The sequence below is a fragment of the Pipistrellus kuhlii genome, unplaced genomic scaffold, assembly GCF_014108245.1.
Source record: "Pipistrellus kuhlii isolate mPipKuh1 unplaced genomic scaffold, mPipKuh1.p scaffold_m20_p_35, whole genome shotgun sequence".
Taxonomy (NCBI): Eukaryota; Metazoa; Chordata; class Mammalia; order Chiroptera; family Vespertilionidae; genus Pipistrellus; species Pipistrellus kuhlii.
The window spans coordinates 2,256,976-2,273,297 of NW_023425535.1; the positions used below are offsets into that span (position 1 = coordinate 2,256,976).

The window sequence follows — 16,322 nt, forward strand, 5'->3', positions numbered from 1 at the left end:
CACTCTGGGTGATCCTGGGAAGGAGCTGATGCTCTGTGATTGAAGACAGCTCTCAGGTGACCTCACTTGGCCTCCTGAAGGCCGGGTGGTGGCAGCAGGAGCGAGCACGGACAGTAATGGCCCTTTGGGGCTCCCAGGGCCACTCCCAGGTCCTGCTCATGAGACGGGATCTGCTGGGTTTGAACTCGTGAACCACACAGCTGTGAGTTGGGCTCTCAGGCAGAAGTTTACAGGGATTCTCATATCCTACTAGCCATGCTAGACTGTGCAGCCAGTGGGACCAGGTGTAAGCCACACAGCTGTTCGCTCCAGGGTGGACAGGGTGGACAGGCTGGCCCCAGTGTCTCCAGGGACATTGAACTTTGTTCATCTCATTGTCCCACCTTGGCCCAGGGTCAGGGCAGACCTGCACACATCCCTGAGATGAGCAGAACTGGTCCCAGTTCAGCGTGAGGATGGGGTACGCTGAGAGCCTGGACACTACTGCGTCCTCCCTTTCCCTGGAACAGAACGCCTTTGCCTCACCAGGACCATTTTCCTCCACAGCTCAGGGGAGACTGTCACCAGCGTGACCAGCCTGGCCCCCTTGCAGCCCAAGAAGGGCAAGCGGCGGAAGGAGAAGGCTGACGTTCCCCCTGAAGTCCCCGCCAAAGGTAGGCAGCGGTGTGCCTTCCCGCCAGAAGGCACCGTGGCTGGCCCGGCAGTGGGCCAGGCGTGAGACGTGGCCTCAGGATCGGGAGAGGAGGCGGTGGAGAACATGACATCTGTGATCATATGGTCCAGAGAACCCCACCGAGATTCTGGTCACAGCCGAGCCCCATCCCCGTTGTGGGTGGGGAGGTCCATGGGGCCAGCATGGTGTTAGCTGGGAGGGGAGGTTAACATCCACAGACTGACTCCGCAGTGGACTTCACTTTCAGCTACCAGCCCGCTCTGCACACAGTGGGGAGGGGCAGGGGGTCCCATCATCTTGGTTCGCTCAGGGGAAGGGGGCCCTCTGATTGTTTTAGAGACGTAAGCCCGGTAGGTAACTTACTTTGGACTCGTTCTGAGGATGAAAGGAAGGTTATTCTTTGATTCCAGTTGTGACTTAGAGGAACGTAAACGAGGAGGATGGGTGTTTCTGGAGGAGAGAAAATAACTGGCCAATGTAAGAGAAGTCCAGACTTCAGGGAATTGGAAGTGTAGTTGGAAGGACCAGGATTGCCCGGTGAACCATTTAAAAATGAGGCACGATGCGTTTTGTCCCTCAGTTGGGGTTCCAGGGTGTCCTCCAGGGACACTCGGAGCCCTGGGCTGGGGCTGAGCCGTCCCCGGAGGCAGAGAGGCGGAGGGGCTTGCACCTGCAAGGCACAGGAGTGAGGATTGGGGAGGGTGCAGAGCCCTGCCTCTGTGACTGTGAGCTGCTGCATGTCCCATTCAGTCAGCGCAGAGGGTGCCCTCCCTGAGGGGTCCCGGAGTGTGAGAGGGTGCAGGCCGGGCTGAAGTGACCCAAGACCCACGTAATAGAGCCTGGCTTTGAAGTGAGGCGTGTCTGACTTTCAAGGCCAAGTTCAAGCCTCAGATCATCCATAAACTAGTTACATGACCTTGGGGAAGGCCCCAGTTTCCACCCTCCCTGGTGACCAGTGAGAACTGCTGTCAGCGTTGGTGTGCAGCAGGCCCGCAGGGCGGTACCACGCAGCCTCGGCCTGCCCTCCTTCTCCCTGACTGCAAGACCACCTGACCACCTGTGGAGGCAGTGTTTGACGGGACCAGATGATGGGAGGGATGGGCATGTCCAAAGCCTAGAAGGGCCACCCCCTGGTACCCCGATCCCAGCCCAGAGTTCTCCACAGGGCGGGAGGAGTCCAGGAGTGCACAGAGGGTGTCTGTGGTGCTCCTGGTGTGTGGGTGTGGGGAGCCCGAGAGGAATCCCGAGCTGAACGCTGACTGACTCCCACAGCGCCCACCGCCACCACGCCCCACAAGCTGAAGCTGCTGAAGCCACAAAGGAGAGACGCCCTGGTGAGTGACCCAGTGTGGCTCCTTGTCCCCAAGCCTTGCACACACTTCAGGCCCAGTGGTCCCTTGTTGACCTGAAGCCTGCGGGGACTCCCTGTGCCAGGAGGGGTCACTGTGCCGGGGCAGGGAGCGCTGTGCCTAGGGGGTGGGGGGTTTGCTGTGCCTGGGTGTGGTTGCTGTGCCCAGGTGGGGGCGCTGTGCCTGCTCACCAGCCCTGGCACCGCTCCCCTACCTGCTTAGTCCCCTCCTGGCTTCTCTGCAATCCAAGTGCAGTCCTTACCCTAAGGGCTGCTTTCCTCAGGAGAAGGAAGAACTCACCCTCAGGAATATGTAAGTAGGAAGTGGACCTGCTTGTATAAGTAGGAAGTGGACCTGCTTGTATAATCACAGTGAAGAACTTACAAGATGGTGTCGCTTATATTCTGAAATAATTGTAGATTACAGAGGAGGTGAGCTAGTCCGTGTCCATCCCCCAGCCCCACTCCCCTGTGGGAGCGCTCTCTCCAGCTGCAGGGCACCCTCAGAGCTAGGCACTCTCCCTGCTCATCATGTCCACCATCTCAGATCTGTCTGTCAACCACCTCAGGTCTGACCGAGGCCCCTCACTGCTGTCTCCTCGGACCCGAGCTGGAGAGGCACTGCACTGGGTGTCATGCCCCTCGCCTTCCTCAGGAGTCCTTGTCCTGTCCTGTCCGCCCAGGCCTCAGAGTTCTGAAGAGCAGTAGCCAGTTAATGCTGCTCAGAATGTCCTTGAATTGTGTTCCTCTGAGCTCCTCTGATGACTGGAATGGGTTGTGGATCTGGGGAAGAACAGCCCAGAGGAGCATGATGCCACTGCATCTTACTCATGGTGTGTGTGTGTGTGTGTGTGTGTGTGTGTGTGTGAGAGAGAGAGAGAGAGAGAGAGAGAGAGAGAGAGAGAAAGGAAGAGAGAGAGAGAGACTCTTCGTCGCCTGCTTAAGGTGCTGACTGCAGGCCTCTTCAGTGTCACGTTTCTGTTTTCCTGTTTTGTGGTGTTAGAATCCACTCTCGGTCCAGTTCACACTCAAGGGAGGGGAGTTAAGCTCCGCCTCCTGAGGGAGCAGCTGCAAAGAATTTGTAGACCTGTCAAAACCACTGCAGTAGTTAATATTCTGTCCTGTCTCGGTAGTTCAGGTCCTGATGCGCCAAGGATGTGGGTTCAATCCCTGGTCAGGGCACATACAAGAAGCAACCAATGAATACATAAACAAGTGGGACAACAAATCAATGTTTTTCTTGCTCTTTCTCTCTCTCTCTAAAATCAATCGATTAATTAAAATTTAAAATAAGTAAGTATTTTAGGGGAGATCCATCAAGGCTATGCAGATATTCTGTTACCCCTAGACTTGGCCCACTACCTTAGCATTCATCGGTGGAAGTTGCTACGGTGTATTAATGGTGATTTGCTATTTTCCTCAATCTGTCCGCATTTACTATTTGAAATTCTTTTGTAAGGAGCAGATGGACCCCTTACCTTATCTATTTATTCACTAATTTCTTTATATCAGTGTTGGTGTTGGGTATTTTATGGTCTTTGTAATCATACTGTTGCTTCCTATTGTTCATCAGTTGTGCAGGAGAGAGAGGGAGAGAAACTGGCAAAACTATTCTGAAATGTGTATGAACTGCCAAGGACCAAGCTATTTTTGAAGGAAAAGGACCCAGAAGTTAATACCAACTCCAAAGGATTACATTGAAGCACAGTATGTTAGTATGGTGCTAGCACAGAGGTAGATAAATAGACCAACAGAACAGAATCAACAACTCCAAACCGATCTACACGTCTGTCCTCCCTGACTGATTGCAGAGGTAATGGGCCTCTTGGACCATCCAAACCACGGAGATGAGAGCCCCTATCTCCACCACACACAGACTAGAGAAGGAGCAGGAGACTGAAGGAACAAGGAAAAACAGTTTCCTAAAGATAGCATGCCTCCCGAACGCCGGGGTAGGCACAGGTTTGTTATGTTGGAATTTAGAAGGTCTGTTGTGATTAAAGCTGTGAATACACGAATGAAAAGACAGGCCAGAGACTGGGTGGCGTATCTGTCCTCCGTACGTCTGACAAAGGACTGTAGAATACACGACACCAATGAAGCAAGAAGTGACAGCGTCACGGAAAGGGGAGAGTCAGAAACGTGCACGTCATAAAGAAGAGGTGCACATAGCATAAGCTCGTGAAAACAAGTCCCTCACTGGCATCACGGCGACACAGGTGGAAGGCACGGAGCAGTTCACTCTGCCAGGAGGCTAACACGGAATACTTGCACTTTTATGCCTGTTTTTCTCTGAGCCATTTGGAATTTAGGAACAATCCAGTTCTGTTTGTCAGATTCTTTTTATTTACTTCCTTTTAGATTTCAGTAATCTGTGCTTGCTAGTTTCATTGGTCTTAGCACTACCTTGTAAACAACTCTTTAAACTTAGCCTTTACTTTCTGGTGTTCAGTGTCTTCCCCTTTCTGTTCGAGAAGCTGGCTCACCAGTTTTCCAAAGGCAGCCTTTGGCCTGCAGTGCGTTGTGGGCTCAGACAGTGTGAGTCCACTTGGTTCACATAAGAAATCCATCACCAGTTCTGGTCTGTGGACACACATCCCTGAGTTTGGCGGCAGAGGTGTCGCCGAGTCCAGCAAATCTCGGGCATGCAGTCGGCCTTCGAGGCCGGGCTGGACAAAAGGAACACCTCTCCTGTGCCAGTCCCTGAGACACAGTCTCCCCGAGATGGACAGGCTGAGCTTACCGCCTCTCAACTGCACAGGCCACGGCAGGTCAGTATGAGCCTGCGTGTATCTATCAGCTCTTTCATTCTTTTTTATTTATTTGTTTTAATAAATCTTTATTGTTCATATTATTACAAATGTTCCTCATTTTTTTCCCCTCCATTGCTCCCCATCCTACCCTCTGCCCTTTCCCCACCCCCCATTGTCCTCATCCATAGGTGCACAGTTTGTGTTCAGGCTCTTCCTGCAACCCCCTCTCCCCTTTCCCCTGAGAATCATCAGTCCACTCCCCTTCCATACCTCTGATTCTATTATATTCACCAGTTAATACTGTTCATCAGGTTTTTTAATTCCCTTGCCTTTTAGTTTCACTTGTTGATAGTTACGTATTTGTTGATCATAATTTTTATCTATATCTTCTTCCTCTTCCTAAAGAACCCCTTTCAGCAATCATATAATTCTGGTTTGGCAGTGATGAACTCCTTTAGCTTTTTTTAATTTGTGAAGCTCTTTATCTGGCCTCAATTCTGAGTGATAGCTTTGCTGGGTAGAGTATTTTTGGCTGTAGGTTCTTGCTATTCATCACCTTGAATATTTCTTGCCATTCCCATCTGGCCTACATGGTTTCTGTTGAGAAATCAGCTGACAATCGTATGGGTGCTCCTTTATAGGTAACTACCTGCTTTTCTCTAGCTGCTTTTAATATTCTCTCTTTGTCTTTTGCTCTTGGAATTTTAATTATGATATGTCTTGGTGTGGTTCTCCTTGGATTCCTTTTGTTTGGGGTTCTGTGCACTTCCTGGACTTGTAAGTCTATTTCTTTCCCCAGGTGGGGTAAGTTTTCTGTCACCATTTCTTCCAGTATTCTTTCGGTATTTTGCTCTCTCTCTTCTTCTGGGACCCCCATAATTCTGATGTTGGTTCGTTTGAAATTGTCCCAGAGGTTTCTTACACTATCTTCAACTTTCTGGATTCTCTTCTTTTCTTGCTTCTGTGGAGGAGTGTCCTCTGGCTCTTTGTGTTCTAAATCTTTGTCTTGATTCTTACGATCTTCCATTCTGTTTTTAGGACTCTGTATAATCTTTTTTTATTTCAGACAATGTATTTTTTATTTCTAGTTGATCCCTTTTCATATCCTCATAGGTCTTGTTTATTTTGATGGCCTTTTCTAGGAAATTCTTGAAAAACCTTATAAGTGTGGTTTTGAACTCTATATCCAGTCTCTTCTTTTCCTCCTTTTCTTTTGTTTGTGATCTATTTCCTTTTCTCGGCATTTTCACAGCTTCCCTGAGTTGGTAGGGTGGCTTTGTGTGCTAAGGTGTCCTATATGGTTCAGTGAGTCAGCCTCCCAGTTACCTGCGGTGGACAGTCTTGGTGTAGCCCTTTGTGGGCTGTGTGTGCAATCTTGTTGTTAAGCCTTACTTATTGTTGGTATCACTGGGAAGCATTGATCTCCAAGCCAATTGGCTATGAGGATCAGAAGTGTCTCAGCTAGGAGGGTTTCTGTATTCCTCTTGAATGGGGCGGAGTCTTGGGGTGGGACAGACAAGCTTTGTTGAATCCCGCACAATTGGTTGCAGGTGCGCGCACCTCTTTGTTATAGGCACAGACAAGCTTTAGGTTCCTGTCTGTCACTCCCTAGGAGAGTCCCATTCCCTGAGAATGAGAAAGCTAGCCCCTTTTTTGTGCTCCGCTTGGATGGGGCAGAGTCTCGGGTGGTGCAGACAAGCTTTATTCAGCTCCTCCCTACGAGGGTCTGGTTTCTGAGTCCCGCAGTAATGGCCGCTGGCTTCACACACCTCCGAGAGATCTCTGCCCACTGCCTGACAGTCTGACCTCTCCTTGTCTGGTGCCGTCTATCAGCGCAATAGGGTGGTTCTGTTTTCCTCCGGAACAAGAAAGCTAGCCTCGCATTAGCTGTCCGCCCTCTCCTCGCGCAGGGAGTAAGCTGGTAGTGAACTCGGCCCGCCCTCTCCGTGCTCTGCAAGCAAGCCAGCAGCGAAGTTGGGCGGCCGCCTTTTCGCGCGCGCAGTTCATCGCACCTTCACAGTTCCTGAAGTTCAGTGTGCCTTCTCTCTCCTTCCCAGATGGTAGAGCCTCCTCTCAGCCAGCCGTCTGGTGCTTCAGGGCGATATTTCCCCTGTTTTTCAGTTCTAAATTCATATTATTTTATGAATTTTATTCATATTTCAGTTCTAAAATCATGTTGTGGTAGGCTGCATTCGGGTGTCTACCCTATGCTGCCATCTTGGTTTTCTCTCTTTCATTCTTAATTCGGATATTTATCAGCCTCACGACTGACTGCGCCTTGTAAATGTCCCGCCTTCCATCTTCTAAGTAGCCTAAGGACCCGCTGTGTCTATCCAGCTCCCACCACAGCAACAACAGGAGAAGCTACTGCTGACGTCTGCCGCCGTACCTGGGGGTTAGTCCAAAGATCCTTTGTGCATGGCACACATTAACCCCTCAGAGAGCCTGCCCCGCCCTGGGTTTGCGTGTGAGTACGCACTGTGTAAGGAAAGGGAGTTCCTGCGACCCCCAGGGCAGGACCCCTCTTGGGGCCACAGTGCCGCCCGTGGACCGCCCTTTGCGGTGTCCTCAATCATGGATGGGTCACTTTCTGCTGTCCGCTACCAGGGGGTCCCCACGTTCATTGATCCGTTACATAGACACCAGCTGTGCACCTGCCTGTTGGGCCTGGGATGCTGCCTCAGCAGTTCCAGCCATTTTTAAACCATGGCCTCCACAGTGTTTTCAGAGCTGACGCTGGTCCTGACTACTGGTTTCCATGTTGACTTTTTGTGTGTGTGTGTGTGGTGTGTTTTTTTTAGATTTTTCACGGGAAGTAAGTCTTGGGCAGTTCTGTTGCACTTCAGAGTCTTTGTTTTATGGAAGTGCTCCCAATAATAATGTTTTAAATTCCAAGATATAAAAAGACTTAACATTTTCTTTACCAATAAGAAGCAAGTGAATTTGGGAACTGGTTTTCAGTTACTATAAAGCACAGTCGGGAGGCGCTGACGGGAGATGCCTCTGTCTGAGCAGTGGTCCAGGCCTCCCTGCAGGTTTTAGTTAAACTAAGATTTATTTTCCCAGGAGGCAGCATCGACCTGGCTCACGCTGGTCAATGTTTACCTCTCAGATCAATAAGGCTTGATACCATTGAGACTAAAGTCAATAGTTACTTGACTCACTCAGACTTTGGTGGGTAATTCAGAAAATAGCTTGGAGGCATCTTTTTGGGGGGCCTTTGGTGCCACTTTAGGCATTTAATTATGTAGTTTTTCATTTTTCCACAATCTTCCAGGAGCGGCCAGGCCTGAGCCCAGTAGTCCTTTGGCCTGGCATGATGGTGATACGGGCTCCCTGGAGAGGAGAGACCAGCCTGCCCGCTGCCTCCAGGGACCCAGTGACCAGGAGGGAGAACCTCCGTTCACTGAGCACCTATTGGGTGCCAGCTCCTCTGCCAGGGCCTTTATGGCCCATTTCCCATCTCAGTGTGCACGTCAGCTCTTGGTGGAGCCCCGTGTCCAGGCAGACTCGAGGAGCTGGGCCTTGTGTGTCACCCGCAAAGCGCTAGCGAGCGGCAGCGCTGCGTAGGTCCATGGCAGCGTGGGGCTGGGGAGGAGCATATGCATCAGCAACTGACCGTGGCTGCAGGTAAAAATGAGAGGACTTGAGAAGCAAAGAGAGGCAAGAAACATTGTAAACATTTTATCATCAAGGTGTGGAAACTGCCCTCCACATTTCTAACAAAACAGCCAAACACAGCACCTGCCTCCACAGCTGGCCAGCAGGTGCTGAGGCCGCTGGCTGCGCAGGCGCTTTGCCGGTCAGCTGGCCTGAGGCCCTCAGCTGGTCTGCGCCTGTGCAGCAGGAATTCTCGTTCCAGTGCCGTGTTCCTCATCCTCCGGGCAGGGAGCGCTTCCACACAGTTCACACGTGTAGTGTTCCCTTCATCGGGGGAGGGACACTGGGGAGCCCCTGGGAGCCTCCTGGGGACACCTTCCCTCCCCTTGGTGGGTGTCCCCGCACTCCAGATCCCAGCACCCTTGGCACTGATTCCCCCTGATTCCCACGTGTCAGGAAAAGCTGTCCCTGCCTCCCGGTCTGGGAGAGAGCTGAGAAAGGCCGGGCCCTGTTTATTCGCTCTCGTGGGCCGGGCTGGGGAGAGACCCCAGGGGAGAGGAGGCAGACCTCAGCTTCCAGCCGCCAGCAGCCAAGGACACATCACTTCCAGACACCAAAGCTGACGGGGAGGGGAGAGCTGTCACCTCTGGGCTAAATCACTTTTCTGCCCTCCTCACCGAGGTGGCCCTGCCTGCTAGTACAGGGAGGGCATTCTGGCACCCTCAGCCTTGGGTGCATCCTGGCACTCACAGCCCTGGGTGCAGGGAGGCCGCACTCCTGCTGCAGGAGAAGGTGATTCTTGTGAGCAAAGACAGAGACAGAAAGTCGGAACGTCCTGGGCACTGGTCCCGTCTGTTTCCCAGGGTCCTCCTGCATCCTGTATCTCTTTTCCCGTCCCTCCCCCACGTGGCTGCCTAGGGGTTTGCCTGCATCCCAGCTCTGTCCATGTCATTCCCCCTCAGGACACTCTCCCGGCTCCTCTACTTCCAGGAGGAGGCGTGGCTTGCTGTGAAGGCAGAGCACACAGGCCTGCATCTGTCTCCTGCTCTGCCTGGCACCCCATCGGCCCAGGTCCTCTTCCCAGTGGCCCCAAAGCCTCTGTCCTGCCCACCCACAGGGCTGGCAACTCCCCTGCAAGATTGTTCACTCACCACCTGCTGTGTGAGGCCTCCCACCCCTCAGGCCACTTTCCCACAAACCTAGGTGTGGGCCACGCCCTTCCCACCACCAGCCCTGGTGACACATCTCAGTTCATCTATTCTCTGCTTCCTGGATGCACCAATGCCCTGTCCCTGGAGGCACATGGCTCCCGGCCATCGCCCAGCTATCGGCTCTCCTCCAGCCGGTGGCCACTCCCAGGCGGGATTTTCTCTCCAACCTGGGTCTGCGAGCCACTTCCAAAATGGTTCTGACTGGTTGTGGGACTCTCCCCTGGGAGCTGTCACATGTCCACAATGGCCTAGCACACTGCACCTCCTCACTGCCGCCTGCTGCACCTGCAGCCCTGCCTCTGGAGCGGCTGTCCTGTCCCGGGTCTACCTGTCTCCTCCCTCAGCCCTGTTCCTGAGGACCCAGCCTGCCTGTTACGTTTTGGGGTGCCCAGGCTCAACCCTTTCCTCCTGTCGCTGGCCTAGTTGGCTCACAAAGTCACCACCTCCCTATTCACATGCTGCCAGGGCCTCTCCTGGGCCCACAGCACCTGGCCTCACCCGTATTTCAGTGCTTTCCCCTTCACCTGGACACGTTCATCCGCCTGACCTCACTTTCTCCTTGCGGGAACCATGTGACCCTCCCTTTCTTACATTGTACAGGCCAGATGCATGTAGCAGTACAGACGCAGGAACTGTTCTTTAATTGTGCTGCAATAGTAGCCTAAGATTTGCAATCCTGTTGTAAGTAGAGTTAAGTACATTCACGTTGTAGTGCCAACTATCTCCAGAAATCTTTCATCCTGCCGATCTGTGCTCATCCAGCTCTCTCTCCTCTGCAGCCCGCAAACCACCCTCCACTTCCTTCCCTCTGACCGCTCCTCTAGGTGCCCCACGCGAGTGCCTCCCTCAGTGTTTGTCCGTGATGGCTTATTTCCCTTGGTCTGATGTCATCAAGGATCATCCATGTTACAACATGTGTCTGAATTTCCTTCCTTTCCAAAGAGGGAGGATACTGCATTGTGTGTCCACACCTCATTCTCCTTACCCGTCCATCTGTCAGTGGGCACTTGGGTTGCTACTGGGAATAGTGCTTCTGTGAATACGGATGTGCAAGCCTCTCTGAGTCCCTGCTTTCAATCCTTTGGTATATATACCTAGAAGTGCAATCGCTGAAGTAAAATTATACAGTAATTCTGTTTAATGTTTTGAGGAAATGAAACGATACTGTTTTCCATAGCTGCTGTACTAGTTTCCATTCCCACCAAGGGAACGTTGCTGCGTAAGGTTCTGATTTTCCTACAGCCTCTCCAACACTGAGTACTTAGCTTTTTAATAAAAGCCACGTGATGGCCGTGAGGTGGCATCTCACTGTGGTTTTGATTGTTGTTTCCTTGATGATCAGCGGTGCTCTTTTTGTTGTTGAATTGTAGGAGATGTTTATACATATATACTAGAGGCCCAGTGCACCAAATACATGCACGTGGTTGTTCCTTAGCCTGGCCTGCATCCTCTCGCAGTCCGGGATTCCTGGGGGGATGTCTGACTAGCTTAATGGGCATAAGCCACCAGTCAGACATCCTTAGCATTGCCCTGGAGGCAGGAGAGGCTCCCACCACTGTTGCTGTGCTTGCCAGCCCTGAGCCTGGCTTCTGGCTGAGTGGTCGTCCCTTTTTGGGAGCACACTGACCACCAGGGGGCAGCTCCTGCATTGAGTGTCTGCCCCCTGGTGGTCAGTGTTCATCATAGTGACTGGTCATTCCACCATTTGGTCATTTGCATATTAGCCTTTTATTATATAGGATATTTGGATATTCATCTCTTATCAGATACATAATTTGCGAGTATTTTCACCATTCTGTCCATTGCTTTTCCCTCTCTTGATTGTCCTTTGATGCACGTGTTCCATTTTCATTAGTGCTAGTTTTAAAGGCACCAAGGACCTGTCTTCCTCACTCCTGTGTCCCCAATAGAGAACCTGGCACTCGTGTGCACGAAATGAAGGGATGAGTGCGGGCAGGTGTCTGAGACCGGAGCTCTAACTCTTCACTGCCCCATGTGAAGTCCGTGGGCCAGCAGCCTGGGAGTCCCCCGGATGTTGTAAGTCCCACCCTGGATCTGTTGAACTCACATCTGCACCAGCACGCCAAACGACCCCAGATAAATGCAAGGACCATCAAAGAGCAGACACATTGCGGCAGCTGCCTCCAGACAGGACCCACTGACCTTGTCAGAAGGGAGGTCAGCCCCAGGGAGCCGCGGGCTTTTCGTATTTAATCCACAAAGAAATGTAATCCTGAGGATCTGCTCCGTCATCCTGAGACCCTTCCTGGAGAGTGTGTCCCCTCTTCAGCGGGGCAGCCGCCCAGTGGTCAGGGCCTTTCACAGGTGGAATCTGACCTGCTTGTCTGTCGGGTGTAAAGTCCGTGGCAAACCCACCGCACAGCCAGGGCACGCAGGGGCCGGAACAGAAGTGCGCACTGCATGACCCTGGCGAGGAAACCTGCCTGGGAACCAGCCCCCCCGGTGGTCAGCGCTGGCCGGGGTCAGGAAGGAGCCCCTTCGCCGTTGGTCCTCACGGCGGAGAGCACACGGCCAGGACAGGGCGGCTCTGAGCGGGAGCGGAGAGGACTTTGAGGCACTCGGCGCCATGAGAGCTGGGGAGGGTTGCAGTAATAACCCAAATCCCAGCAGCACGTTCCGGAGGACGCGCCTCAGGTTCTGAGGGATGTTTATGATAAGCCCGGGAATCCCTCTTGTCGTTCATTTGCTCGATAGGACTGCTTTCAGTTAGATGCGCATGAAAAGGATATATTAACCTGCATGAAATGTGTTCATAATCTCGCTTTAAAATTAAAAAGGAAGAAACCCACAACCGCACGTACAGTGTATTACCCGAGTCAGAGCTCCACGGAGCCGAGCTGCTGCCGTTTCAGAGGCGGCGTTCCCACTGCCTCGGGCCTGCACCCGGTGTCCAGGCCCGGAGCCTGTGGACCGCAGGGAGGACCCGGGGGAACGAAGTCATTGGTCCCCGGGCTTCTTGCAATCGGAGAGAGTGGGGGCCCTTCCATGTGTGGAATGCGACGTCGGGGAGAAGGGACCAGGCCTCCCGGAACAGAAGTGGGAGCATCTATGAAGGGCTGTTGGCACTGACCTAGGCTGGCATTTCCCGGCAGCACGAGGCTGCTGTGAGCCCCCCGCCCTCCCAGCCCTGCCCCGACCCCGTCCACAGACAGCCACCAGGTGGGGCTCCTCAGCCACTCAGAGGCCGGTGGAGGCTGCTTTAATTAAGGACTGGCCACGATGCTGTGACTCCAGGCAGCCCTTCAGATTGATGCCTCAGTAGTCCTGAGGACTCCAGAGAACACAGGGCCCTCCCCCAGAAGTGCTGTGAGGAACCGCCCGCTAGGTGCTGGCGGGGAGGGCGGGTGACTCTGGGCTGACCGCCTCGGCCGTGTCCCCTTCCTGCACCACTGACTCACGCGGCCACTGCAGCCCACCGCCCGTCCAGGCGGTTACTGAGCGCCCCGAAGGCAGTGTGCACGGTGCCGTGGGGACGGGAGCATGGCCCTCGCAGCACCCCGTGAAGGCAAACAGGTGGCAGAGAGGTGCACCAGGCCCAAGGTCCAGCGGACCTCGCCCATGAACGTACCCGCCGCTCAGACCTCCCCCCACCTGGCCGTTCAGGCCTGCCCCCCTGCCCTCTCAGACATCCCCCCGGCCGCTCAGGCCTCCCCACCTGGCCAGGAGGCCTCCCTGGGCCCAGGGCACCGGCCTGGGACGGCCAAGTGTCTGCAGGCAGCGTCCCTGCAGAGCGCTAGCGTGCTTCCCTCTCCGCTCAGCGGATCTGCTGCCTTTATTGGGCACCTCATTGCCGCAGGCATTGCCCTACTGGGAAATTGTTTCTTAACTTTTCCACTCTGTTTTATTTCTGTAATCTCATGGAACAATATCATTTGTGCTCACATTTGATATTTAAAAAAAAACTTATTTCATTTAAAACCTCAGTTTTGAATGCAGAGCACTTCAGAGTGGTTATTAAAAGACTTTTTCAATCTCAGATTGAGAATGCTAGAAATGAAGAGCCATTTCAGAGAAAAAGGAAAACGTTATCATTGTATGTGTTAAATCCAGCGAGGAACTTATATCAAGAAGGAAATCTGTGAAATTCTGAGTTCATGACAAAGTAGCATTACCTTTAAGAGGATTTTGTTTCTCTGGCTGATTCAATTCTAATTTATTATCATAACTTTCTGAAGCTGAATTTATGAACACAACGTGGGATGCCCAAAGGCAGCAGTCTAGTGAATTTCTGATTAGAGCGTGCACAGAGATATGAATACAAACATGAATTCACTCGTATGCACCCATTGCCCACGTTACATATGAACTCGATGAATGAGCTCACATACCTACTGCTGTTTATATCTCGTCTTAATGCTTGGTTTATGCCCTGTACTTTGTGTCCATGACATAATGCAAGTGGTGGTGATGGTGATGATGCTGATGAAGGTGGTGATTGCAGTGGTGATGATGATGGTGGTGATGGTGGTGATGGTGGTGGTGATGGTGATGAAGATGATGATGGTGATAGATGGTGATTGCAGTGGTGGTGATGATGGTGGTGGTGGTGGTGATGATGCTGATGCTGATGGTGGTGATGACGATGATGATGGTGGTGATGATGATGATGGTGATGCTGCTGATGAAGGTGGTGATGGTAGTGATGGTGATGAAGGTGATATGGGTATTGCAGTGGTGGTGGTGATAGTGATGAAGGTGATGGTGGTGGTGATGGTGATGAAGATGATGATGGTGATAGATAGTGATTGCAGTGGTGGTGAGATGATGGTAATGAAGGTGGTGATGGTGGTAGGGATGGTAATGAAGATGGTGATGGTGATGGTAGTGATGGTGATGAAGGTGATATGGGTATTGCAGTGGTGGTGGTGATAGTGGTGAAGGTCATGGTGGTGGTGATGGTGATAAAGATGATGATGGTGATAGTGATTGCAGTGGTTGTGAGATGATGGTGATGAAGGTGGTGATAATGACAGATGGAGATTGCAGTGGTGGTGATGGTGATGATGGTGATGAAGGGGTGATGGTGATGATGCTGATGAAGGTGGTGGTAATGATAGATGGGAATTGCAGTGGTGGTGGTGATGGTGATGATGGTGGTGATAGTGATGAAGATGATGATGATGGTGGTGATGATGCTGCTGCTGCTGATGTGGTGATGGTGGGTGATGAAGAAGATGATGGTGGTGATGATGCTGATGACAATGAAGGTGGTGATGGTAGTGATTATGATGAAGGTGATATGGTGATTGCAGTGGTGGTGATGATAGTGATGAAGGTGGTGATGGTGGTAGTGATGGTAATGAAGGTGGTGATGATGATGGTGGTGGTGATGGTGATGGTGGTGATGATGGTGATGAAGGTGGTGATGGTGATGAAGATGATGATGGTGATAGATGATGATGCAGTGGTGGCGATGTTGGTGATGATGGTGGTGATGATGCTGATGAAGGTGGTGATGGTGATGATACTACCTCCCAAAGCAGGCACGACCCCAGTGCTGACATCGGGACATCTCTGCATTGTTATTATCTCCGTCTCATAAATGAAGTGGGAGGCACAGGGAGGTAAGCACAGCACAAGCTGCTGCAACAGGAAGTGCCAGAGTTGGTCTGGCCAGACACCTGGCTTTAGGTCCCTGTTCTCCCCCACTGGGCTCTGGGCTCTGCTGTGTCTCAGCAGAAATGCTCAGGAAACCCTCTAAGAATGTCAAACTGCGGCCGGCGGGCAGCATTCCTCGCTTAAATGTGCACTGTTTTCTATGTGCCAGGTGGCACTGAGCATGTCTCCCTAAGAGCTCAGTGATGTCAGCTGCGTGCTCCAGCCCACTCCTATCCAGGAGGGGCAAGTCTATCGGCATCTTGAAAGCAGCCCTTGTGGGTGGATTTCCACGTGGAATCACCAAACGCTGAAAGTTAGAGCCATTTTTCTCGGAGAGCAGGTTCCTCAGCAGTTCCCAGCACCGCCAGCTGCAGCAGTGAGCAGCGGCCCAGCCCCTGCCCGCGGCGGCCGCCCCTCTGCAGCACTGGCGTGGCCACGTCCCCACTGTTGGCCAAGGTGTGTTCTTTCTGTGCCTTCGTTGCCACGTGTGTCCAGTGAGATGCAGGAGTACCTTCTGCGTAGAGTTGTTTGTGGGCTAAGTAGATATTAGGGGCTACAGTTACATCTGGTGGGAGAAGGCAGGAGGTATCTGAGGGGACAGTAATGCTGAGGTGATACGTGCTCTGTGGGGCAATGGAGGGGAGCAAGGGAGCCACAGAGGGTGGTGTTTGTGGGGAGGAGTCTCCTTGGTGCAGAGGCCTGGCTGGTTATTCACAGAAGCAAGCCACTCTGCTGCGTGGGTAAGAACATTCCAGGCAGAGAGCACGGCCTGGCCAACACCCAGGGGTGCTGTCCTGGTGTGTCCAAGACACAGGCGACCTACGGCTGCAGCTCTGGTGAGCAGGCGGAGGTGTGGGGGCGAGGCCAGAGTGCCACGCAGGATCGCGGCAGATTGGGGCCTGACCGGGACTCGGGGGTTCATTCTAGGTGCCATGAGAAACCGCTGGAGGGTTTGCACAGAGCCGTGAGCAGCACGGCGTGGTCTGTCTGTTAAGAAGGATTACCTCTCCTGCTATTAAAAAATATCAAGGGACTTTTTGGCACGGGCCCGAGGCCAGCGGCCTCCATCAGTCTGTTACGTGACATTTCCCAAATGATCTCTGAGTGTCTTCTTCTCT

At 52.6% G+C, this 16,322-nt stretch overlaps 1 protein-coding gene across 3 annotated transcripts in view; it reads left to right on the forward strand.

The window, feature by feature from the left end:
- Window positions 1–16,322, forward strand: part of VSTM4 (V-set and transmembrane domain containing 4) — an 81,193-nt gene that overhangs the window by 54,057 nt on the left and 10,814 nt on the right. For all 3 annotated transcript variants that reach the window (XM_036461216.1, XM_036461217.1, XM_045570685.1), the window contains 2 exons: window positions 547–653; window positions 1,946–2,007. In XM_036461216.1, the coding sequence (XP_036317109.1) occupies window positions 547–653; window positions 1,946–2,007 (169 nt within the window). The remainder of the gene's footprint in view (window positions 1–546; window positions 654–1,945; window positions 2,008–16,322) is intronic.